Genomic DNA, 26538 nt, shown 5'->3' on the forward strand with positions numbered 1-26538 from the left:
TGACTCAATTAAGATCCCTCGGGAATAAAATCTTACCCTTTTTCTATGTTAGCCAAACAGCCAGCCAGATGGAACGAGATTAAAATTTTTAATATTAAAAAAAATGTTTCATTTAAAATTACACAAAATATGACACGAAATTATGATATGAATGTACATAACATGAAACGAATTTTTAACTAGTCATGTTTTGGTTTACTATTCATTTAAACTAAACATAAAAGTTTCCTGATTTGAAAGTATATAAAACAAACGAATTGTCGGGTTTAACTAAACATATACGAATTGGGGGGTTTAAGGTAAAAAGGTCTGAGCTTTAGTGGCTCTGAGGTATAGAGCATGGGTGTGTATGTACAGTATATGCGAAGAGGGGTTTTGGATATGAAGGAATTTATCTGATTCTGAAATGCAGTAACGCTGCAAGGGGTTTTGGGCTTGAGTAGGTAACCAAAATCGACCTAACCCCAAATTTGTATTATAAATTTTTATGAATTGACTTGTCAGGACATATGTTCAAATTGAATTCGCAGACGCACATGAATGCATGCAAGATCTCATATTATTACGAGAAAAGTTATCTTTTGTTAAATTATTTGGACCCCTAGTATTTATAAGATTGGATTTTTTAATAATATTTTGGACCCCTAATATTTTGTAGTAGAGGGTTGTTTGGTTGAAATAATAATTGTTTGTTCTTTTTTATTGTCTCATTTTGAAACAAATAATAATGTTGCCATAAATACATATTATTACGGTACAATTACAGTCAACAATTTCATATACGACACAATTTTTTTTCGTATTTCGGTTTATCTTTTTCGTACACAAACACGTAATTGTAATTAAATAAATAAATTAAGAGGCGGTTTTGAATTTACCTTTGTTACACCACATGAACAAATATAAATTGACATAAATACATATTTAAAGAAATATTTTAAAATTATTTAAATATATTTTATAAATGTATATTGTATTTATAATTATTATAAAAACAAAATAGAAAAAATTTCAAATTCAAAAATTTGACAACACTTATAACTTATTGACTTAAACTCAATTAATAAAAGTACTCCTAACAAAAAAATTATATTGAAAAAGAAAAATCATTATTTTGTGAAAATGTTAAAAACAAAAGAAGAAGCAATTGATTAATTTATAAATTAGATTTGAATGAGACCTTTGACGATTTTCGCTTGCGACTCAACTGGAGGAACCTAAATATGGAAGCGAACGAGGGCTTGTCGTGCATTTGACAAACTCACCACACATATTTCAAGTAAAATGTGTCACGTGCACATACGAGTAACGTAACTCATAGAATTTCCTTTTCGCTTCCCATTCTGCTAGTAATAAAAAGATATGCGAGAACTCTTACCCATGTCTCCATATTTTTTTAAATTATTTGCTGGAGTTGTTCGATTATAACTTGAGGCGCTACTTCAATGGCTCGATCTGAAAGACGACCGTCTCTACAAGTTTTAGTACCATATCTTCCAAAACCAAGTTGTATACCGTCTTGTTTGCAACCTCTACTATATCCTCGTTTACGATATATATGTATATGTATATATATATAATATTTTGTTCATTTCGAATAGGGCGACCTTTTTTTAGTACATGAAATCCATATACGGGGTCAGAGGATTTGGTCATCACGATGAAACCTCAATCCAAGATAAATTGTTTAATCAATAAACAAATGTCAGCAGAAGATATTTAACATCTATGACCCCAAACTAATCCAAGATCTTTTAAGATTACAGTTCTAGAAACAAGAATTCCAAATTCAATAAATACATTTTTCACTTTCTTTTAAAATAATTCTCAATTCAATACCAAACCCACTAGTATAACTTCGAAAAGAAGTACACTAGTCCCAACTATAAAATAACATAATATATAATATAATATATATATAATATAATATATATAAATATATAAACAACTTTACATAACAGAACTTACACTAGTCCGCAAACCCTGGACCAACCACCTTCCAAAAGCTTCTTCATTGCTTCCTCGAATTACACGGCTAAATATATATAATATTTTGTTCGTTTCGAGTAGGGCGACCTTTTTTAAGAAAATGAAATCCATACTTTGACAAATGAGATTTTGTAACAAGTAGACACTTCTGCAGGAGCATAATCGATTTTATGGTTAAATACATTACGAGATATTTTTTCATACTTTTCATATTTAGTTCTAACTATTTTTTGCACCCTTTAATCGACCTGAACAACATTAACACATATAAGGATCCCCTCCACCCTTTTTCATTACTAATGGAATATCATTCATTATTTTACTAAAATTGGAACGCAGTGATTTTGTTTTATTTCAAGGTTAAAAAAAAATGAGTAACAGGAGAAGTACTTTGTTGAACAGGTTTTATTTTTACGGACTCAATTAAGGTCCCTCGGGAACGGAATGCTGCCATTTTTCTATGTTAGCCAAATTGTCTGGATGGGATGAGACTAAAAATTTAATCGAAATTATAATATTTAAATAATGTTTGGTCAAAATTATATAAAATATGACACAAAATTACACGACATGCAGGTACATGTACACGAACGAATTCTTAAGTAGTCATGGATTTAGTATTCATTTAAACTAAACACGAAAGTACAAGAAGACGTGAAAGAATATAAAATGAACAAATTGTCAGGTTTAAGTACAAATCATCGTTCAACAAAATAAAAAATGAATTGACACTAGTACTAAAACATGAAAACTCCATTCAAATAAAAATGATTTTGAAGTGAAATTAAAAAATTAAAAATAGTTCAATTTAAATGTTTCAATTTCGATAAAATATTCTAACTAAATTGATTAAAACCGGACCTGTTAATAATATAAATAAATAAATATTATTCATATTTTATATAACTATTTGCTATTGCATTTTTAGGAACAGGAGATATATGATTCTTGTTCCAATTTTATCCGAAAAATAAGCCGAATGCATTTTAGATAGGGTCGTAGAAAGGGAGGGGGAGGGAGGTTCTTGTTGTTTCCACTTTTTCTCAAAGTTATTCCTCACCAGTCCTCACACTAGCACTCCCTAATACTTGGTGTTGGTACTTGATTGACAAAATTCAATCTATGTTCCACGTTCTTTCATAACAGCAAAAGCAATCCTCCTTTCTTTTATCTTTCAAAGCTTGTCTATGCACGGTTTTATCATCGTAAAATCGAAAATGAGTGTTTAACATGCGGAGGATTGCCATCAAAATTTGAGTAGAATCATAGTATTTCTTAACTTCTTTGGGCACAACCTGTTGTAGAAACATTGCTAGTTTCTTGGCAAAGGTATATGATAATGTTATTGATATAATGCAAATGCCTTGTTCTCTGAAAAACGATACTGTCACTTTATTTGCATAGGTACATATAGGAAGATTAAGCTGATCAACGAGATGTGCACCAAGGAATTATCATCATAAATATTTAGTTAATAGCGTGATTAGTAATTAACGACATAAGATTCTTCCAAAAACAGCTCTGCTCCCATCTTCCCATCCAATCTTATAAGGATTCGATTCATTAAGAATGGATGTGGATTTTCACTCATCCATAAAAACCAGATCCTAACTACTAAACTTATACATTTATAAATTATTAATATATATAAATAAAATTTAACTATAATCAATTAATAAAATTAATTTATCTATATTAATATTCTAATTTTTCAAGTTTTTTATTTATTTTCAAAGTAAATATTATTTCATCATATTAAAATTTCTTGTACACGCCACATTTTATCATATTATATTGAGTGAATCATGTGTGTCAGAAATTATTTTCATACATAATATTTTATTATTCACAACATTTTTTATTTTAATTTTTAAAAATGACTTATATAATTAATTCATATATTTCTTAAATTATAATGTTTTACTTTTATGTATTTTTTTTATAATTATTTTAAACTGAACTATTTTCACATATTTTCAAATTTTATTTTCACAACATCTCTGACTTAAAATATTTTTGTGTGCTTAAGTTTTTTTATATTGAACCATGTTAAATTAAAATTATTCATCTCAAAAAAATTTAAATGGATTCGGAGGTCCGATCCGATAATCGGAGATCCTAATGAATTTGGATATAAATTATGTTATTAAAAATCTGAAATTGATCTCATCTCAATCCAATCCAACAAATTTAAATAAATCTGAATTTAATTAAATCGATCCAAATTTGAACATCAGCACAAGGATAACTTACTCGGATTCACATTGTATATCTCTAAAGGCACTTACCGCTTCAATTCAACAGAAATGAAATGAAATTTTATCATATTTTACTAAAATTGCACCAAAATTTCCATCATATTTTAGCCAATATTATTGTATGGTAATTATTCTATCCCCAAAAACTTCTGTATTCATGATTATATCTTCCTATAAAGAGGTGTTAGCATATTTTGAGCAATTGAACCTTCCTCCAACAACAAATTCTTTTAGGCCATATTATTAAATGAAAAATAGATTATTCCCATTATTTTGATACATTGACGTCTTGCGGATCGTAATATCTTAAAAATCTTATGCAAATCATGTTTTCCGGTAAGAAAAATATATTTAAAAGGAAATTACAATACCGAATTTTGACACGTAAGTCACTAGCAAAAAATCTAGTCAAAACGGGACACTGCTAAATAATTAGCTTATACGTAGATATTGTCGAATTATTTTTTTCATGTGAATTTTAAGGAAATTTTCACTAGATTAAGTAAATGAGAGTGGTGGTGACAACCGGCAGAATAAACAAATTCGCTAGAATAAGTATTTATTAATAAAATTTATTGGCTTAATTTGAATTAAAAATGTGCAATAGCATTAATATTACTAATATCCATACATTAAGAAATAAGATTTTTTGTAACTCCCGAATCATTGATATTGTCACAGGTACAATATGTTTAATTGCCTTAAAACAGATTAGGAGGTTATAATTCTTGCCAGCTTTCAGTGTGTAAATGCCAAGCCTCTTATAAATAGCTAATGATTTTACACTAAAAATCATGGCTTCAACATGCATAAACATTGCTCCATTGGCTTTTCTTTTGGTTTATGTTCTTGATAGCTTGTTTAGAGATGGCAAAAAAGCCCAGCATTGGTCACCAAAAGATCAAGATTGCGAAAATAGAGCGTAAGAATCATCTGCAAGTTACCTTCTCCAAACGTCGATCTGGCCTTTTTAAGAAGGCGAGTAAGCTCCGTACAACTTTGTGGAGTTGGGATTGCCGTTGTATTCCAAGTGTTTTGGTACGAGGGAAAAAGCTTAGTCCGAGAATATGTTGGACCTTTTGAGGTTTTGCTATCGTAGAGAGTTGCGTTGTCGCCACAACTATCTCATGTGCATAATGTGTTTCATGTGTCTGTTTTGAGGGGCTATAAATATCATCCATTACACGCAGTTTAGTATCCATTGAATAAGATTAGAGAAGATCTTTCTTGTGAGGAAGAAGCTTGAGAGGAGCGAATTTTGAGGAAGAAACGCCATTCCGTTTGTGAAAATTTTGTGGAAAAATCATCCGGAGAGAGAGGCTACTTGGGAATTAGAAGAATCTATTTGTGAGAAATATCCGTATTTATTCGATTCAGGTACGAGAATTTAATAATAATAATAATAATAATAATAATAATAATAATAAGATTTGAATTAAAAATAAAATAAGTGATTTTAATTCATTTGTTAAATAGCATATAAATAAAAGTAATAGTAATTAGTGTTATAATTCTAATTCTAATAGTTAGAGGATACCTTGTGTAATATATATATATATATATATATATATATATATATATATCAACACACGGGCATTCTTAATTTACGCAAGCAAAGGAAAAGAGAAGAAAAATCTTAGAAGAGCAGGTGGATAAAGACTTAGAGGAAAACAGAGTCATCGAGCCTTCTAGTAGTTTTTTTGTTTGTTTTCATTGAATAAGGTAACTCTTTATTGCCTGTTATTATAATAGTCATATAGCTAAGCACTTCGCATGTGACCTTGTCAATTGTTGATTGAGCACACACAACACACAAATTTAGTAATAAAGTGTATGGCCATCCTTGTTTCTTTGTTGTCAAATTACGTCATTAGTGTCAACTAAGAACCATGTTGTATTTTATTATCATTCAGTTTGGTATCCATAATGATGTTATTTATGTTATATTATTCAAGTGTAAATTATATTATTTATTTATACATATATTTAATCGACAAGATCTGCTGCTTCAATTCCAATTTTCATGTTACTTTAAAATTATTAAGTTAGATTATTCATATGTAAGATTTTATTTAATTGCGGTTGATTAGACTATGATAGTGTGGCAACTGGATGATACAAGTTATTTAAATTATTTATATAAAATTAAAATTTTGTGAGGGTTTTTCACTACTTCAATATACATATTTATTAGTTATAATTTAATGATTTTATGTATGCCACTTACCATTAAAACAATTTAATTGGTGTACATGTACTTAGTCCAATTATACTAGTGAGTCCAATTATACTAGTGTCATAATTTATAATTAATTATTAATAAAGGTGAACAATGGTAGTTAATTTGCAATCTAACTATTTTAAGTATATGTATTATTAAATTAGTAAGCAGTGTGGTAGTTAGGTGCATTCGTTTAAACAAATTGTATAATTATAAATGTAATAATGACATGACATTTGGTCTCTTTAGTGTTAAATTCGAGGAAATGTAATGTACTGATTCGGAGCCGAATAGTTGTGTATTGATAAAAAAATTACTTTTGAATAAATTAAGAAGCAACCAACATTAATTATAAATTTTAATTTTGTAATTAGATCACGGGTCGGGGATTTAGAACATCATTTGCAGATTTTGATAATACTTTACTTGCGATATTCGAGGTATGGATTAATCTCTTTTTTATTCACCGTTACTCCTCTTGTCCATTATATTTATTTGATTCATTATGTTCTACTTTCTGTTCATTCCGTTAATATTTGCTTTGACCGTTTTAATTTTCGAAAATTATTTTAAAATTTGATTTTGAAAATTTAGATATCTGTGTATGCGGTTTTCAAAAATTATTTATGACACTCACCTGCTTTGGAAATTTTGTATCATTTTTCTCATGTGATTTTTAAATTTTGCGAGAATATTTTATTTTGAACCCTTAGTGTGATTTAGGGTATACCGAGTTAACAGGAGTACTACAGCCATGTCATTGCTGGTACCAGTGACATGACACTTCCGTGACACTGTGATTGGTCATGGCGTATCCTTCTGTTAGCTCTTGGGAGGAGCTTTTGGCCATTTTGATATTTGTTCAGGATACGTGGTTGCACCCAGAATTTGATTTGTGATTTGATTTATGGTGACGTTGTATATGTCGTACACGTTATCCATTCTGTTGCACATATTAGGTACCCTATGATGTGTGTATTTGTATCCGTTCTGATTCGGTATGAATATCATAACCCAAAATTATTGTTTTATTACAAGCTGTGAAATATTTATTTCTGATTTTCTGTTTTATAAATTGTATTCCAAATCCGTACTGGGCGTTTGGCTCATGCCGTATTTTTTTCTGGTTGGTGCATAGGGGAAATCTTGGACTGTGCTATGGAGAGGAACCCCATTTATTGATTAGATATTTGGACTTTATCAATATCTAGACTTAATTATTTATTTAGAGATTTTAACATTTATATTTTTGGTTTAGACAGTTTGTAGATTTAATATTATTTTTGGAGATTTTATACTATTTATTTATTATTTAGAAATATATTAGTGCTCTGTTTGTAGGTTTATCATAGGTAATACCTCCTTCCCATTTTTAAGAAGGGGTGTTACAAACTGGTAGTATTCAACTCCCATTCTTCCAGAAGCAGGTCTGCTCCCACCTTCCCATCTAGAGCTGCAAACGAACAGGTTCGAGCCGAGTTCTGTCCGAGCCGAGCCGAGCCTAATATTTTTTAAAATGAACCGAGCCGAGCTGAATTTAAAAACCCAGCCAAAAAAAATGTTTACGATCAGCTCGTTTATAAAGGAGCCGAGCCGGACACGAGTTTGCTCACGAATAACCGAGCCGAACCGAACTCGACCCGAACTCGAGCCGAGTCGAGTTGTTCACTAATAGTTCGCATATATTTTTTAATCGACCAAGCTTAAGGTATAATTTATAACTTTATAAGTTTTATGGAGATCAAATACTAATTTCATCTTACAAGTATATACTCACACTAACACTCTACACTTATCAATTTTTTTCACTAGTCGAGTTTTAAGAACAAAATCATTTTTATTTTAAATTAATGAGACATTCATAACTTTAGAAATTATACATTACTTTTAAATTGTTGATGTCGATTGTCATAGATTTAGTAATTTTTCATATTTCAGTTAAATTATTTTAGATTAGAAACGAGATATAAAATAAAATAAAGGAAGTAAGCCCATTTAAGTGGTTGAGAAATAAAATTATTAAAAATTATCTTATGTTTTTCTTAAAAATATTATAATTTATTTTAAGAACTCACTATTTTAATTTATTTGAAATTGTAATTTTGGTCGATTATATCATAGACCCCTCTAATAAAAGTGTGAGGTGATATTTAGTGTTAAGTTTAATTAGAAATTGTTTGTTAAAGTAATCAAGCTCTAGTGATATGTATGAAATTAATTAAATTATTTATTGTTAAAATATATATTGAATTTTATTAAATTAATCATTATACTTTAAAATTAGTATTAAATTTTAATTAAAAAAATTTAAAATCTTTATAAAAGTGATTAGTAAATATTTATTACTCCCTCAGTCCTTTCCAATTGTTTACATTTCTGGGGAAGTGTCCGACACGCATTTTAAGGTGCATAAAAAGTATAGTTATGTAACTTATGTTTACAATTTTTTTTTGAATAAAAGTTGAATGTATTAATTTTTATTTAGAAAAATAAAATTGTAAAAAAAATTACAGAACTATAATTTATATGCACCTTAAAATGCGTGTCGGACACTCTCTAAAAAATGTAAACAATTGAAAGGGACGGAGGGAGTATATGTTATATTTAAAAAAATTATCTGAGCCGAGTTACCGAGTTCAAGCCGAGTCCGAGCTAAACGAGCCGAGTTCGAGCCGAATATTAAAAAAACTCAGCTCGACTCTTTTAATTATCTGAGCTTATTTTTTTGTTCGCGATCAGCTCGTTTAAGAAAATGAGTCTAGCCAAGTTCACTTAAACGAGCCGATCCCGATTTTTATTCACGAACGGCTCTGTTCATTTGCAGCTCTATTCCCCTCCAATCTTAAAAGGATTCGATCCATTAAGAAGTGGATATGGATTTTCACTCGTCGATAAAAACCCCATCCGAACTACTAAACTTATACATTTATAAATTATTTATATATGTAAATAAAATTTAACTATAATCAATTAATAAAATTAATTTATACGTATTGGTATTCTAATTTTATAAGTTATTTTATTGTGTTTTCACATTAACTATTTTTTTTTTCACATTAAAATTTCTTGTACACACCACATGTTATCATATTCAAATGAGTGAATCATGTATGTCACAAATTATTTTTATACATAATATTTTAGTTATTCACAGTTCACAACATTTTTTTATTTTAATTTTTGAAATTGACATATATAATTAATTCATATATTTCTGAAATTACAATGTTTTACTTTTATGTATTTATTTTATAATTATTTTAAACTGAACTATTTTCACATATTTTCAAAAACAAATTATTTTCACAACACCTCTAACTTAAAATAGTTTCTTGTGCTTAAGTTTTTTTTATTATTGAACCATGTTAAATTAAAATATTCATCTCAAAAAATTTAAATGGATCCAGTGGTCCGATCCGATAATCGAAGATCCTAATGAATTTGTTTATGAATTACGCTATTAAAAATTTGAAATTGATCCGATCTCAATCCAATCCAATAAATTTAAATGAATATGAATATAAATTTAATCAAATCCAATCCATATTTGAACACCAGCACAAGGATAACTTAGTCCGGTTCGCATTGTATATCTCCTAAAAAGGCACTTACGCTTCAATTCGACGGAAATGGAATGAAATTTTATCATGTTTTACTAAAATTGCACCAAAATTTCCATCCTATTTTAGCCAATATTATTGTATGGTAATAATTCTATTTTAAATGAAAAATAGATCATGCCCATTATTTGATACGTTGACGTCTTCCGGATCGTAATATCTTAAAAAATTTATGCAAATCATGTTTTCCGGTAAGAAAAATATATTTAAAAGGAAATTACAATAGCCAATTTTGACACGTAATTCATAGAAAAAATTTAGTCAAAACGGACACTGCTAAATAATTAACTTATACGTAGATATTGTCAAATTATTTTTTTAATGTGAATTTTAAGGTAATTTTCACAAGATTAAGTAAAATGAGAATGGTGGCTACAACGAGCAGAATAATAAATTCGCTACAATAAATATTTAATAACAAAATTTATTGGCTTAATTTGATTTAAAAATGTGCAATAACATGAATATTAGTAATATCCATACATTAAGAAATAAGATTTTTGTAACTCCCCAATCATTGATATTGTCACAGGAACAATATGTTTGATTCCCTTAACACAGATTAGGAGATTATAATTTTTGCCAGCTTTGAGTGTTAATGCAAAGCCTCTTATATATACCAAATGATTTTACTCTACAAATCAGAGCTTCAACATACATAAACATTGCTCCATTTGCTTTTCTTTTGGTTTCTGTTCTTGATAGCTTGTTTAGAGATGGCCAAAAAGTTCAGCATTGGCCGCCAAAAGATCAAGATTGCGAAAATAGAGCGTAAGAATCACCTGCAAGTTACCTTCTCAAAGCGTCGATCAGGCCTTTTTAAGAAGGCAAGTGAGCTCTGTACACTTTGTGGAGTTGAGATTGCCATTATAGTCTTTTCTCCAGCTGGAAAAGTGTTCTCCTTTGGACATCCTAATGTTGAAGGTATAATTGATAGGTTTTTTAGTAGCAATCCTCCACCTTCAAACTCAAGCACTCTCCATCTGGTTGAAGCTCATCGTAGTATGACTGTTTGCGAGCTGAACTTCCATCTCACACAGATTTTCAATGAACTAGAGGGTGAGAGGAAGAGAGGAGAGGCACTTGATAACATGAGGCAAGCTAGCCAGAGCCAGTTTTGGTGGGAATCTCCAGTCGAAAAGATGGGATTTGATGAGCTTCAACAATTGAAGGACTGCATGGAAGCGTTGAAGAAAAATGTGAACAATCAAGCTAATAGCATCTTGATTGAGAATGCAAATTCTAATTTGCCACCTTTTGGTTTTAATGGACACAGGGCCTTTAATTAGTTTGAAGCCAAGCCTAATCAGATTGATCCTGCTTCTCATGTCCCTGGTTACGGATATGGTAATGGTTATTTTGGTCTGAGCAACTTTGCTGCGTAATCTGAGCTTGTGTCTTGCTAGACAGTTCCGAGTCTTCATTTTGATTGATGCTGTGTGGCTTTGCCGGAAAAGAAAGTTCATTTTTCTATCTATTGGTTAAAGTTGTAACTTAAATTTGACAAACAGTTTGATCTGAAGTTTATTCTGAGGTTGTAATGGATATTGTTTTTTGAAAATGGTCAGCTGCATATGTCTAAATATTCTTTAAGCTTAAAATGTCAATTACTATTGAAAAGTTATCAAAAAAGAGAGCACTGTGGGCATCATTCGTTTCAAATAGCCATCATCAACTAACATAAGCACTGAGAGTTGGATGAACATGTAACTTATAATCTTGTTTTTCATATCAAAACAAGTTATATTGGGAAAGAAAAATTACCAATTTTTTTTTGAAATATTAATAAAAAAGAAGAAGCAATTGATTAATCTATAAATTAGATTTGAAAGATGAACTTTGACTTGCGACTCAAGGAACTGGATCTCGAAGCGAACGGGGTTTTGTCGTGCATTTGACAAACTCGGATTACAAATTTAAATTGGATATTAACATCTACCAACCCCCACTATATCTACCTTTACTATATATATTATATTTTGTTCGTTTCAGATATAGCATGACTTTTTTTGTAGTGTATAAAATTCACACATTAACACTCGAGATTCTGTAATGAGTAGATACTTCCACAAAAGTATAATCGATTTTCTGATTAAATACAGTACGCGATATTTTTCTATACTTTTCGCATTCAATTCTAGCCATTTTTGCACCCTTTAATCGATCTAATCAACATATATACATATAACTCTCCCACCCCTTTTCATTACTAATGGATTATCCTTACTATTTTATTTTACTAAAAATGCAATGATCTTGTTTTGTTTCTCGGTTTAAAACATATGTCTTTAGTTACATGAGAAGTATTTTTTCTAAACATATTTTATCTTTACTGACTCAATTAAGATCCCTCGGGAACAAAATCTTACCCTTTTTCTATGTTAGCCAAACAGCCAGCCAGATGGGACGAGATTAAAATTTTTAATATTAAAAAAAATGTTTTATTTAAAATTACATAAAATATGACAAGAAATTATGATATGAATGTACATAACATGAAACGAATTTTTAACTAGTCATGTTTTGGTTTGCTATTCATTTAAACTAAACATAAAAGTTTCCTGATTTGAAAGTATATAAAACAAACGAATTGCCGGGTTTAACTAAACATATACGAATTGGGGGGTTTAAGGTAAAAAGGTCTGAGCTTTAGTGGCTCTGAGGTATAGAGCATGGGTGTGTATGTACAGTATATGCGAAGAGGGGTTTTGGATATGAAGGAATTTATCTGATTCTGAAATGCAGTAACGCTGCAAGGGATTTTGGGCTTGAGTAGGTAACCAAAATCGACATAACCCCAAATTTGTATTATAAATTTTTATGAATTGACTTGTCAGGACATATGTTCAAATTGAATTCGCAGACGCACATGAATGCATGCAAGATCTCATATTATTACGAGAAAAGTTATCTTTTGTAATAATTATTTGGACCCCTAGTATTTATAAGATTGGATTTTTTAATAATATTTTGGACCCCTAATATTTTGTAGTAGAGGGTTATTTGGTTGAAATAATAATTGTTTGTTCTTTTTATTGTCTCATTTTGAAACAAATAATAATTTTGCCATAAATACATTTTATTACGGTACAATTACAGTCAACAATTTCATATACGACACAATTTTTTTTTGTATTTCGGTTTATCTTTTTCGTACACAAACACGTAATTGTAATTAAATAAATAAATTAAGAGGCGGTTTTGAATTTACCTTTGTTACACGACATGAACAAATATAAATTGACATAAATACATATTTAAAGAAATAGTTTAAAATTATTTAAATATATTTTATAAATGTATATTGTATTTATAATTATTATAAAAACAAAATAGAAAAAATTTCAAATTCAAAAATTTGACAACACTTATAACTTATTGACTTAAACTCAATTAATAAAAGTACTCCTAACAAAAAAATTATATTGAAAAATAAAAATCATTATTGTGTGAAAATGTTAAAAACAAAAGAAGAAGCAATTGATTAATTTATAAATTAGATTTGAATGAGACCTTTGACGATTTTCGCTTGCGACTCAACTGGAGGATCCTAAATATGGAAGCGAGCGAGGGCTTGTCGTGCATTTGACAAACTCACCACACATATTTCAAGTAAAATGTGTCACGTGCACATACGAGTAACGTAACTCATAGAATTTCCTTTTCGCTTCCCATTCTGCTAGTAATAAAAGATATGCGAGAACTCTTACCCATGTCTCCATATTTTTTTAAATTATTTGCTGGAGTTGTTCGATTATAACTTGAGGCGCTACTTCAATGGCTCGATCTGAAAGACGACTGTCTCTACAAGTTTTAGTACCATATCTTTCAAAACCAAGTTGTATACCGTCTTGTTTGCAACCTCTACTATATCCTCGTTTACGCTATATATGTATATGTATATATATAATATTTTGTTCATTTCGAATAGGGCGATCTTTTTTTAGTACATGAAATCCATATACGGGGTTTGAGGATTTGGTCATCACGATGAAACCTCAATCCAAAATAAATTGTTTAATCAATAAACAAATGTCAGCAGAAGATATTTAACATCTAGGACCCCAAACTAATCCAAGATCTTTTAAGATTACAGTTCTAGAAACAAGAATTCAAAATTCAATAAATACATTTTTCACTTTCTTTTAAAATAATTCTCAATTCAATACTAAACCCACTAGTATAACTTCGAAAAGAAGTACACTAGTCCCAACTATAAAATAACATAATATATAATATAATATAATATAATATAATATAATATAATATAATATAAACAACTTTACATAACAGAACTTACACTAGTCCGCAAACCCTGGACCAACCACCTTCCAAACGCTTCTTCATTGCTTACTCGAATTACACGGTTAAATATATATAATATTTTGTTCGTTTGGAATAGGGCGACCTTTTTTAAGTAAATGAAATCCATACTTTGATAAATGAGATTTTGTAACAAGTAGACACTTCTGCAGGAGCATAATCGATTTTATGGTTAAATACATTACGAGATATTTTTTCATACTTTTCATATTTATTTCTAACTATTTTTTGCACCCTTTAATCGACCTGAACAACATTAACACATATAAGGATCCCCTCCACCCTTTTTCATTACTAATGGAATATCATTCATTATTTTACTAAAATTGGAACACAGTGATTTTGTTTTATTTCAAGGTTAAAAACAAATATATTGAGTAACATGAGAAATACTTTGTTGAAAAGGTTTTATTTTTACGGACTCAATTAAGGTCCCTCGGGAATGGAATGCTGCCATTTTTCTATGTTAGCCAAATTGTCTGGATGGGATGAGACTAAAAATTTAATCGAAATTATAATATTTAAATAATGTTTTGGTCAAAATTACATGAAATATGACACAAAATTACACGACATGCAGGTACATGTACACGAACGAATTCTTAAGTAGTCATGGATTTAGTATTCATTTAAACTAAACACGAAAGTACAAGAAGACGTGAAAGAATATAAAATTAACAAATTGTCATATTTAAGTACAAATCATCGTTCAACAAAATAAAAAATGAATTGACACTAGTACTAAAACATGAAAACTCTATTCAAATAAAAATGATTTTGAACTAAAATTAAAAAATTAAAAATAGTTCAATTTAAATGTTTCAATTTCGATAAAATATTCTAACTAAATTGATTAAAACCGGACCTATTAATAATATAAATAAATAAATATTATTCATATTTTATATAACTATTTGCTATTGCATTTTTAGGAACAGGAGATATATGATTCTTGTTCCAATTTTATCCGAAAAATAAGCCGACTGCATTTTAGATAGGGTCGTAGAGAGGGAGGGAGGGATGGAGTGAGGTTCTTGTTGTTTCCACTTTCTCTCAAAGTTATTCCTCACCAGTCCTCACACTAGAACTCCTGCACAATACTTGGTGCTTGGTTCTTGATTGACATAAGTTCAATCTATGTTCCGCGTTCTTTCATAACACTAAAAGCAATCCTCCTTTCTTTTTATCTTTCAAAGCTTGTCTATTCACGGTTTTATCATCGTAAAATCGAAAATGAGTGTTTAATATGCTGAGGATTGCCATCCAAATTTGAGTAGAATCATAGTATTTCTTATCTTCTTTGGGCACAACCTATTGTAGAAACATTGCTAGTTTCTTGGCTAAGGTATATGATAATGTTATTGAATAGAATGCAAATGCAACTTGTTCTCTGAAAAATGGTATTGTCACTTTATTTGCATAGGTACACAAAGGAAGATTTAAGCTGATCAACGAGATGTGCACCAAGGAATTATCATCATAAATATTCAGTCTAATAGCGTGATTAGTAAAATAACGACATAAGATTCTTCCAAAAACAGCTCTGCTCCCATCTTCCCATCCAATCTTATAAGGATTCGATTCATTAAGAAGTGGATGTGGATTTTCACTCATCCATAAAAACCAGATCCTAACTACTAAACTTATACATTTATAAATTATTAATATATATAAATAAAATTTAACTATAATCAATTAATAAAATTAATTTATATGTATTAATATTCTAATTTTTCAAGTTATATTATTTTATTTTCAAAGTAACTATTATTTCATCATATTAAAATTTCTTCTACACGCCACATTTTATCATATTATAATGAGTGAATCATGTGTGTCAGAAATTATTTTCATACATAATATTTTATTTATTCACAACATTTTTTATTTTAATTTTTAAAAACGCCTTATATAATTAATTCATATATTTCTTAAATTACAATGTTTTACTTTTATGTATTTATTTTATAATTATTTTAAACTGAACTATTTTCACCTATTTTCAAATTTTTATTTTCACAACATCTCTGACTTAAAATAGTTTTGTGTGCTTAAGTTTTTTTATTATTGAACCATGTTAAATTAAAATTATTCATCTCAAAAAATTTAAATGGATTCGGAGGTCCGATCCGATAATCGGAGATCCTAATGAATTTGGATATAAATTATGTTATTAACAATCTGAAATTGATCTGATCTCAATCCAATCCAACAAATTTAAATAAATCTGAATTTAATTAAATCCGATCCAAATTTGAACATCAGCACAAAGATAACTTACTCCGATTCACATTGTATATCTCCTAAAAGGCACTTACGCTTCAATTCAACAGAAATGGAATGAAATTTTATCATGTTTTACTAAAATTGCACCAAAATTTCCATCATATTTTAGCCAATATTATTGTATGGTAATTATTCTATCCCCAAAAACTTCTGTATTCATGATTATATCTTCCTATAAAGAGGTGTTAGCATATTTTTCAGCAATTGAACCTTCCTCCAACAACAAATTCTTTTAGGCCATATTATTAAATGAAAAATAGATTATTACCATTATTTGATACATTGACGTCTTACGGATTGTAATATCTTAAAAATCTTATGCAAATTATGTTTTCCGGTAAGAAAAATATATTTAAAAGGAAATTACAATACCGAATTTTGACACGTAAGTCATAGCAAAAAATCTAGTCAAAACGGACACTGCTAAATAATTAGCTTATACGTAGATATTGTCGAATTATTTTTTCATGTGAATTTTAAGGAAATTTTCACTAGATTAAGTAAAATGAGAGTGGTGGTGACAACCGGAAGAATAACAAATTTTCTAGAATAAGTATTTATTAATAAAATTTATTGGCTTAATTTGAATTAAAAATGTGCAATAGCATTAATATTACTAATATCCATACATTAAGAAATAAGATTTTTGTAACTCCCGAATCATTGATATTGTCACAGGTACAATATGTTTAATTGCCTTAAAACAGATTAGGAGGTTATAATTGTTGCCAGCTTTCAGTGTGTAAATGCCAAGCCTCTTATATATAGAAAATGATTTTACACTACAAATCAGAGCTTTAACATGCATAAACATTGCTCCATTGGCTTTTCTTTTGGTTTATGTTTTTGATAGCTTGTTTAGAGATGGCAAAAAAGCCCAGCATTGGTCACCAAAAGATCAAGATTGCGAAAATAGAGCGTAAGAATCACCTGCAAGTTACCTTCTCCAAAGTCGATCTGGCCTTTTTAAGAAGGCGAGTAAGCTCCGTACACTTTGTGGAGTTGGGATTGCCGTTGTATTTCAAGCGTTTTGGTACGAGGGAAAAGCTTAGTCCGAGATATGTTGGACCTTTTGAGGTTTTGGTATCGTAGAGAGTTGCGTTGTCGCCACAACTATCTCATGTGCATAATGTGTTTCATGTGTCTGTTTTGAGGGGCTATAAATATCATCCATTTTTAGTATCCATTGAATAAGATTAGAGAAGATCTTTCTTGTGAGGAAGAAGCTGGAGAGGATCGAATTTTGAGGAAGAACGCCATTCCGTTTGTGAAAATTTTGTGGAAAAATCATCTCGAGAGAGAGGCTACTTGGGAATTAGAAGAATCTATTTTTGAGAAATATCCGTATTTATTCGATTCAGGTACGAGTTTTTAGTTTTGTTTAATTCCAGGGACGGAATCGTATTTAAGGTGGTATATATGTAATATACGAGAATTTAATAATAATAATAATAATAATAATAATAAGATTTGAATTAAAAATAAAATATGTGATTTTAATTCATTTGTTAAATAGCATAGAAATAAAAGTAATAGTAATTAGTTGTTATAATTCTAATTCTAATAGTTAGAGGATACCTTCTGTAATATATATATATATATATATATATATATATATATATATATATATATCAACACACGGGCATTCTTAATTTACGCAAGCAAAGGAAAAGAGAAGAAAAATCTTAGAAGAGCAGGTGGATAAAGACTTAGAGGAAAACAGAGTCATCGAGCCTTCTAGTAGTTTTTTGGTTTGTTTTCATTGAATAAGGTAACTCTTTATTGCCTGTTATTATAATTAGTCATATAGCTAAGCACTTCGCACGTGACCTTGTCAATTGTTGATAGAGCACACACAACACACAAATTTAGTAATAAAGTGTATGACCATCCTTGTTTCTTTGTTGTCAAATCACGTCATTAGTGTCAACTAGGAACCATGTTGTATTTTATTATCATTCAGTTTTGGTATCCATAATAATATTATTTATGTTATATTATTCAAGTGTGAATTATATTATTTATTTATACATATGTTTAATCCACAAGATCTGCTGCTTCAATTCCAATTTTCATGTTACTTTAAAATTATTAAGTTAGATTATTCATATGTAAGATTTTATTTAATTGCGGTTGATTAGACTATGATAGTGTGGCAACTGGATGATACAAGTTATTTAAATTATTTATATAAAATTAAAATTTTGTGAGGGTTTTTCACTACTTCAATATACTTATTTATTAGTTATAATTTAAATTGATTTTATGTATGCCACTTACCATTAAAACAATTTAATTGGTGTACATGTACTTAGTCCAATTATACTAGTGAGTCCAATTATACTAGTGTCATAATTTATAATTAATTATTTAATAAAGGTGAACAATGGTAGTTAATTTGCAATCTAACTATTTTAAGTATATGTATTATTAAATTAGTAAGCAGTGTGGTAGTTAGGTGCATTCGTTTAAACAAATTGTATAATTATAAATGTAATAATGACATGACATTTGGTCTCTTTAGTGTTAAATTCGAGGAAATGTAATGTACTGATTCGGAGCCGAATAGTTGTGTATTGATAAAAAAATTATTTTTGAATAAATTAAGAAGCAACAAACATTAATTATAAATTTTAATTTTGTAATTAGATCACGGGTCGGGGATTTAGAACATCATTTGCAGATTTTGATATTACTTTAGTTGCGATATTCGAGGTATGGATTATGTCTCTTTTTTATTCACCGTTACTCCTCTTGTCCATTATATTTATTTGATTTATTATATTCTACTTTCTGTTCATTCCGTTAATATTTGCTTTGACCGTTTTAATTTCCGGAAATTATTTTAAAATTTGATTTTGAAAATTTAGATATCTGTGTATGCGGTTTTCAAAAATTATTTATGACACTCACCTGCTTTGGAAATTTGTATCATTTTTCTCATGTGATTTTTAAATTTTACGAGAATATTTTTATTTTGAACCCTTATTGTGATTTAGGGTATACCGAGTTAACAGGAGTACTACAATCATGTCATTGCGGTACCAGTGACATGACACTTCCGTGACACTGTGATTGGTCATGGCGTATCCTTCTGTTAGCTCTTGGGAGGAGCTTTTGGCCATTTTGATATTTGTTCAGGATACGTGGCTGCACCCAAAATTTGATTTGTGATTTGATTTATGGTGACGTTGTATATGTCGTACACGTTATACATTCTGTTGCACATATTAGGTACCCTATGATGTGTGTATTTGTATCCGTTCTGATTTCGGTATGAAATATCATAACTCAAAATTATTGTTTTATTATAAGCTGTGAAATATTTATTTCTGATTTTCTGTTTTATAAATTGTATTCCAAATCCGTACTGGGCATTTGGCTCATGCCGTATTTTTTTCTTGTTAGTGCATAGGGGAAATCTTGGACTGTGCTATGGAGAGGAACCCCATTTATTTATTAGATATTTGGACTTTATCAATATCTAGACTTAATTATTTATTTAGAGATTTCAACATTTATATTTTTGGTTTAGACAGTTTGTTGATTTAATATTATTTCTGGAGATTTTATACTATTTATTTATTGTTTAGAAATATATTAGTGCTTTGTTTGTAGGTTTATGATAGGTAATACCTCCTTCTTATTTTTAAGAAGGGGTGTTACAAACTGGTAGTATTCAACTCCCATTCTTCCAGAAACAGGTATGCTCCCACCTTCCCATCTAGAGCTACAAACGAACAGGTTCGAGCCGAGTTCTGTCCGAGCCGAGCCGAGCCTAATTTTTTTTAAAATGAACAGAGCCGAGCTGAATTTAAAATCCCAGCCGAAAAAATATTTACGATCAGCTCGTTTATAAAGGAGCCGAGCCGGACACAAGTTTGCTCACGAATAACCGAGCCGAGCCGAACTCGAGCCGAGCTGAACTCGAGCCGAGTCGAGTTGTTCACTAATAGTTCGCATATATTTTTTTAATCGACCAAGCTTAAGGTATAATTTATAACTTTATAAGTTTTATGGAGATCAAATACTAATTTCATCTTACAATTATATACTCACACTAACACTCTACACTTATCAATTTTTTTCACTAGTCGAGTTTTAAGAACAAAATCATTTTTATTTTAAATTAATGAGACATTCATAACTTTAGAAATTATACATTACTTTTAAATTGTTGATGTCGATTGTCAAAGATTTAGTAATTTTTTATATTTCAGTTAAATTATTTTAGATTAGAAACGAGATATAAAATAAAATAAAGGAAGTAAGCCCATTTAAGTGGTTGAGAAATAAAATTATTAAAAATTATCTTATGTTTTTCTTAAAAATATTATAATTTATTTTAAGAACTCACTATTTTAATTTATTTGAAATTGTAATTTTGGTCGATTTTATCATAGACCCCTCTAATAAAAGTGTGAGGTGATATTTAGTGTTAAGTTTAATTAGAAATTGTTTATTAAAGTAATCAAGCTCTAGTGATATGTATAAATTTAATTAAATTATTTATTGTTAAAATATATATTGAATTTTATTAAATTAATCATTATACTTTAAAATTAGTATTAAATTTTAATTAAAAAAATTTAAAATCTTTATAAAAGTGATTAGTAAATATTTATTACTCCCTCAGTCCCTTCCAATTGTTTACATTTCTGGGGAAGTGTCCGACACGCATTTTAAGGTGCATAAAAAGTATAGTTATGTAACTTATTTTTACAATTTTTTTTTGAATAAAAGTTGAATGTTTTAATTTTTATTTAGAAAAATAAAATTGTAAAAAAAATTACAGAACTATACTTTATATACACCTTAAAATGCGTCTCAGACACTCTCTAAAAAATGTAAACAATTAAAAGGGACGGAGGGAGTATATGTTATATTTAAAAAATTTATCTGAGCCGAGTTACCGAGTTCGAGCCGAGTCCTAGCTAAACGAGCCGAGTTCGAGCCGAATATTAAAAAACTCGGCTCGGCTCGTTTAATTGTCTGAGCTTATTTTTTTTGTTCGCGATCGGCTCGTTTAAGAAAAGGAGTCTAGCCAAGTTCACTTAAACGAGCCGATCCCGATTTTTGTTCACGAACGGCTCTGTTCATTTGCAGCTCTATTCCCCTCCAATCTTACAAGGATTCGATTCATTAAGAAGTGGATATGGATTTTCACTCGTCGATAAAAACCACATCCGAACTACTAAACTTATACATTTATAAATTATTTAAATATATAAATAAAATTTAACTATAATCAATTAATAAAATTAATTTATACATATTGGTATTCTAATTTTATAAGTTATTTTATTGTATTTTCATATTAACTATTTTTTTTTCACATTAAAATTTCTTGTACACACCACATGTTATCATATTCAAATGAGTGAATCATGTATGTCACAAATTATTTTTATACATAATATTTTTAGTTATTCACAGTTCACAACATTTTTTTATTTTAATTTTTGAAATTGACATATATAATTAATTCATATATTTCTGAAATTACAATGTTTTACTTTTATGTATTTATTTTATAAGTATTTTAAACTGAACTATTTTCACATATTTTCAAAAACAAATTATTTTCACAACACCTCTAACTTAAAATAGTTTCTTGTGCTTAAGTTTTTTTTTTATTATTGAACCATGTTAAATTGAAATTATTCATCTCAAAAAATTTAAATGGATCCAGTGGTCCGATCCGATAATCGAAGATCCTAATGAATTTGTTTATGAATTACACTATTAAAAATTTGAAATTGATCCGATCTCAATCCAATCCAATAAATTTAAATGAATATGAATATGAATTTAATCAAATCCAATCCACATTTGAACACCAGCACAAGGATAACTTAGTCTGGTTCGCATTGTATATCTCCTAAAAAGGCACTTACGCTTCAATTCGACGGAAATGGAATGAAATTTTATCATGTTTTACTAAAATTGCACCAAAATTTCCATCCTATTTTAGCCAATATTATTGTATGGTAATAATTCTAATTTAATTGAAAAATAGATTATGCCCATTATTTGATACGTTGACGTCCTACGGATCTTAATATCTTAAAAATTTTATGCAAATAATGTTTTCCGGTAAGAAAAATATATTTAAAAGGAAATTAAAATAGCGAATTTTGACACGTAATTCATAGAAAAAATTTAGTCAAAACGGACACTGCTAAATAATTAACTTATACGTAGATATTGTCAAATTATTTTTTCAATGTGAATTTTAAGGTAATTTTCACAAGATTAAGTAAAATGAGAATGGTGGCTACAACCAACAGAATAATAAATTGGCTACAATAAGTATTTAATAACAAAATTTATTGGCTTAATTTGATTTAAAAATGTGCAATAACATGAATATTAGTAATATCCATACATTAAGAAATAAGATTTTTGTAACTCCCCAATCCTTGATATTGTCACAGGAACAATATGTTTGATTCCCTTAACACAGATTAGGAGATTATAATTTTTGCCAGCTTTCAGTGTTAATGCAAAGCCTCTTATAAATACCAAATGATTTTACTCTACAAATCAGAGCTTCAACATACATAAACATTGCTCCATTTGCTTTTCTTTTGGTTTCTGTTCTTGATAGCTTGTTTAGAGATGGCCAAAAAGTTCAGCATTGGCCGCCAAAAGATCAAGATTGCGAAAATAGAGCGTAAGAATCACCTGCAAGTTACCTTCTCAAAGCGTCGATCAGGACTTTTTAAGAAGGCAAGTGAGCTCTGTACACTTTGTGGAGTTGAGATTGCCATTATAGTCTTTTCTCCAGCTGGAAAAGTGTTCTCCTTTGGACATCCTAATGTTGAAGGTATAATTGATAGGTTTTTTAGTCGCAATCCTCCACCTTCAAACTCAAGCACTCTCCATCTGGTTGAAGCTCATCGTAGTATGACTGTTTGCGAGCTGAACTTCCATCTCACACAGATTTTCAATGAACTACAGGGTGAGAGGAAGAGAGGAGAGGCACTTGATGACATGAGGCAAGCTAGCCAGAGCCAGTTTTGGTGGGAATCTCCAGTCGAAAAGATGGGATTTGATGAGCTTCAACAATTGAAGGACTGCATGGAAGCCTTGAAGAAAAATGTGAACAATCAAGCTAATAGCATCTTGATTGAGAATGCAAATTCTAATTTGCCACCTTTTGGTTTTAATGGACACAGGGCCTTTAATTAGTTTGAAGCTAAGCCTAATCAGATTGATCCTGCTTCTCATGTCCCTGGTTACGGATATGGTAATGGTTATTTTGGTCTGAGCAACTTTGCTGCGTAATCTGAGCTTGTGTCTTGCTAGACAGTTCCGAGTCTCCATTTTGATTGATGCTGTGTGGCTTTGCCGGAAAAGAAAGTTCATTTTTCTATCTATTGGTTAAAGTTGTAACTTAAATTTGACAAACAGTTTGATCTGAAGTTTATTCTGAGGTTGTAATGGATATTGATTTTTGAAAATGGTCAGCTGCATATGTCTAAATATTCTTTAAGCTTAAAATGTCAATTACTATTGAAAAGTTATCAAAAAGAGAGCCCTGTGGGCATCATTCGTTTCAAATAGCCATCATCAACTAACATAAGCACTGAGAGTTGGATGAACATGTAACTTATAATCTTGTTTTTCATATCAAAACAAGTTATATTGGGAAAGAAAAATTACCAAATTTTTTTTGAAATATTAATAAAAAAGAAGAAGCAATTGATTAATCTATAAATTAGATTTGAAAGATGAACTTTGACTTGCAACTCAAGGAACTGGATCTCGAAGCGAACAGGGTTTTGTCGTGCATTTGACAAACTCGGATTACAAATTTAAATAGGATATTAACATCTACCAACCCCCACTATATCTACCTTTACTATATACATTATATTTTGTTCGTTTCGGATATAGCATGACTTTTTTTGTAGTGTATAAAATTCACACATTAACACTCGAGATTCAGTAATGAGTAGATACTTCCATAAAAGTATAATCGATTTTCTGATTAAATACAGTACGCGATATTTTTCTATACTTTTCGCATTCAATTCTAGCCATTTTTGCACCCTTTAATCGATCTAATCAACATATATACATATAACTCTCCCACCCCTTTTCATTACTAATGGATTATCCTTACTATTTTATTTTACTAAAAATGCAATGATCTTGTTTTGTTTCTCGGTTTAAAACATATGTCTTTAGTTACATGAGAAGTATTTTTTCTAAACATATTTTATCTTTATTGACTCAATTAAGATCCCTCGGGAATAAAATCTTACCCTTTTTCTATGTTAGCCAAACAGCCAGCCAGATGAAACGAGATTAAAATTTTTAATATTAAAAAAAATGTTTCATTTAAAATTACACAAAATATGACACGAAATTATGATATGAATGTACATAACATGAAACGAATTTTTAACTAGTCATGTTGTGGTTTACAATTCATTTAAACTAAACATAAAAGTTTCCTGATTTGAAAGTATATAAAACAAACGAATTGTCGGGTTTAACTAAACATATACGAATTGGGGGGTTTAAGGTAAAAAGGTCTGAGCTTTAGTGGCTCTCACGTATAGAGCATGGGTGTGTATGTACAGTATATGCGAAGAGGGGTTTTGGATATGAAGGAATTTATCTGATTCTGAAATGCAGTAACGCTGCAAGGGATTTTGAGCTTGAGTAGGTAACCAAAATCGACATAACCCCAAATTTGTATTATAATTTTTTATGAATTGACTTGTCAGGACATATGTTCAAATTGAATTCGCAGACGCACATGAATGCATGCAAGATCTCATATTATTACGAGAAAAGTTATCTTTTGTATAATTATTTGGACCCCTAGTATTTATAAGATTGGATTTTTTAATAATATTTTGGACCCCTAATATTTTGTAGTAGAGGGTTGTTTTGGTTGAAATAATAATTGTTTGTTCTTTTTATTGTCTCATTTTGAAACAAATATAATGTTTGCCATAAATACATAGTATTACAGGTACAATTACAGTCAACAATTTCATATACGACACAATTTTTTTGTCGTATTTCGGTTTATCTTTTTCGTACACAAACACGTAATTGTAATTAAATAAATAAATTAAGAGGCGGTTTTGAATTTACCTATGTTACACCACATGAACAAATATAAATTGACATAAATACATATTTAAAGAAATATTTTAAAATTATTTAAATATATTTTATAAATGTATATTGTATTTATAATTATTATAAAAACAAAATAGAAAAAATTTCAAATTCAAAATTTGACAACACTTATAACTTATTGACTTAAACTCAATTAATAAAAGTACTCCTAACAAAAAATTATATTGAAAAAGAAAAATCATTATTTTGTGAAAATGTTAAAAACAAAAGAAGAAGCAATTGATTAATTTATAAATTAGATTTGAATGAGACCTTTGACGATTTTCGCTTGCGACTCAACTGGAGGAACCTAAATATGGAAGCGAACGAGGGCTTGTCGTGCATTTGACAAACTCACCACACATATTTCAAGTAAAATGTGTCAGGTGCACATACGAGTAACGTAACTCATAGAATTTCCTTTTCGCTTCCCATTCTGCTAGTAATAAAAAGATATGCGAGAACTCTTACCCATGTCTCCATATCTTTTTAAATTATTTGCTGGAGTTGTTCGATTATAACTTGAGGCGCTACTTCAATGGCTCGATCTGAAAGACGACCGTCTCTACAAGTTTTAGTACCATATCTTCCAAAACCAAGTTGTATACCGTATTGTTTGCAACCTCTACTATATCCTCGTTTACGATATATATGTATATGTATATATATAATATTTTGTTCATTTCGAATAGGGCGA

At 29.4% G+C, this 26538-nt stretch overlaps 2 protein-coding genes across 2 annotated transcripts; both read left to right on the top strand.

Annotated features, from left to right (window-relative positions):
- The first annotated feature begins 10804 nt into the window (after positions 1–10804).
- On the top strand, positions 10805–11377 carry LOC141702280 (agamous-like MADS-box protein AGL62). Its single transcript, XM_074505980.1, has one exon. It carries the CDS (start codon positions 10805–10807, stop codon positions 11375–11377), a length of 573 nt encoding a protein of 190 aa, XP_074362081.1.
- An 11941-nt stretch (positions 11378–23318) lies between these two features.
- LOC141702281 (agamous-like MADS-box protein AGL62) lies at positions 23319–23891 on the top strand. Its single transcript, XM_074505981.1, has one exon. The coding sequence runs from the start codon at positions 23319–23321 to the stop codon at positions 23889–23891; it is 573 nt and encodes a 190-aa protein (XP_074362082.1).
- The last annotated feature ends 2647 nt before the right edge of the window (positions 23892–26538 follow it).

This window comes from Apium graveolens, unplaced genomic scaffold (assembly GCF_009905375.1).
Source record: "Apium graveolens cultivar Ventura unplaced genomic scaffold, ASM990537v1 ctg4837, whole genome shotgun sequence".
NCBI lineage: Eukaryota > Viridiplantae > Streptophyta > Magnoliopsida > Apiales > Apiaceae > Apium > Apium graveolens.

What these genes read in the sequence shown, in the direction of transcription:
- LOC141702280 (XM_074505980.1), top strand. Translation starts at nt 10,805, where the DNA reads ATGGCCAAAAAGTTCAGCATTGGCCGCCAAAAGATCAAGATTGCGAAA.
- LOC141702281 (XM_074505981.1), top strand. Translation starts at nt 23,319, where the DNA reads ATGGCCAAAAAGTTCAGCATTGGCCGCCAAAAGATCAAGATTGCGAAA.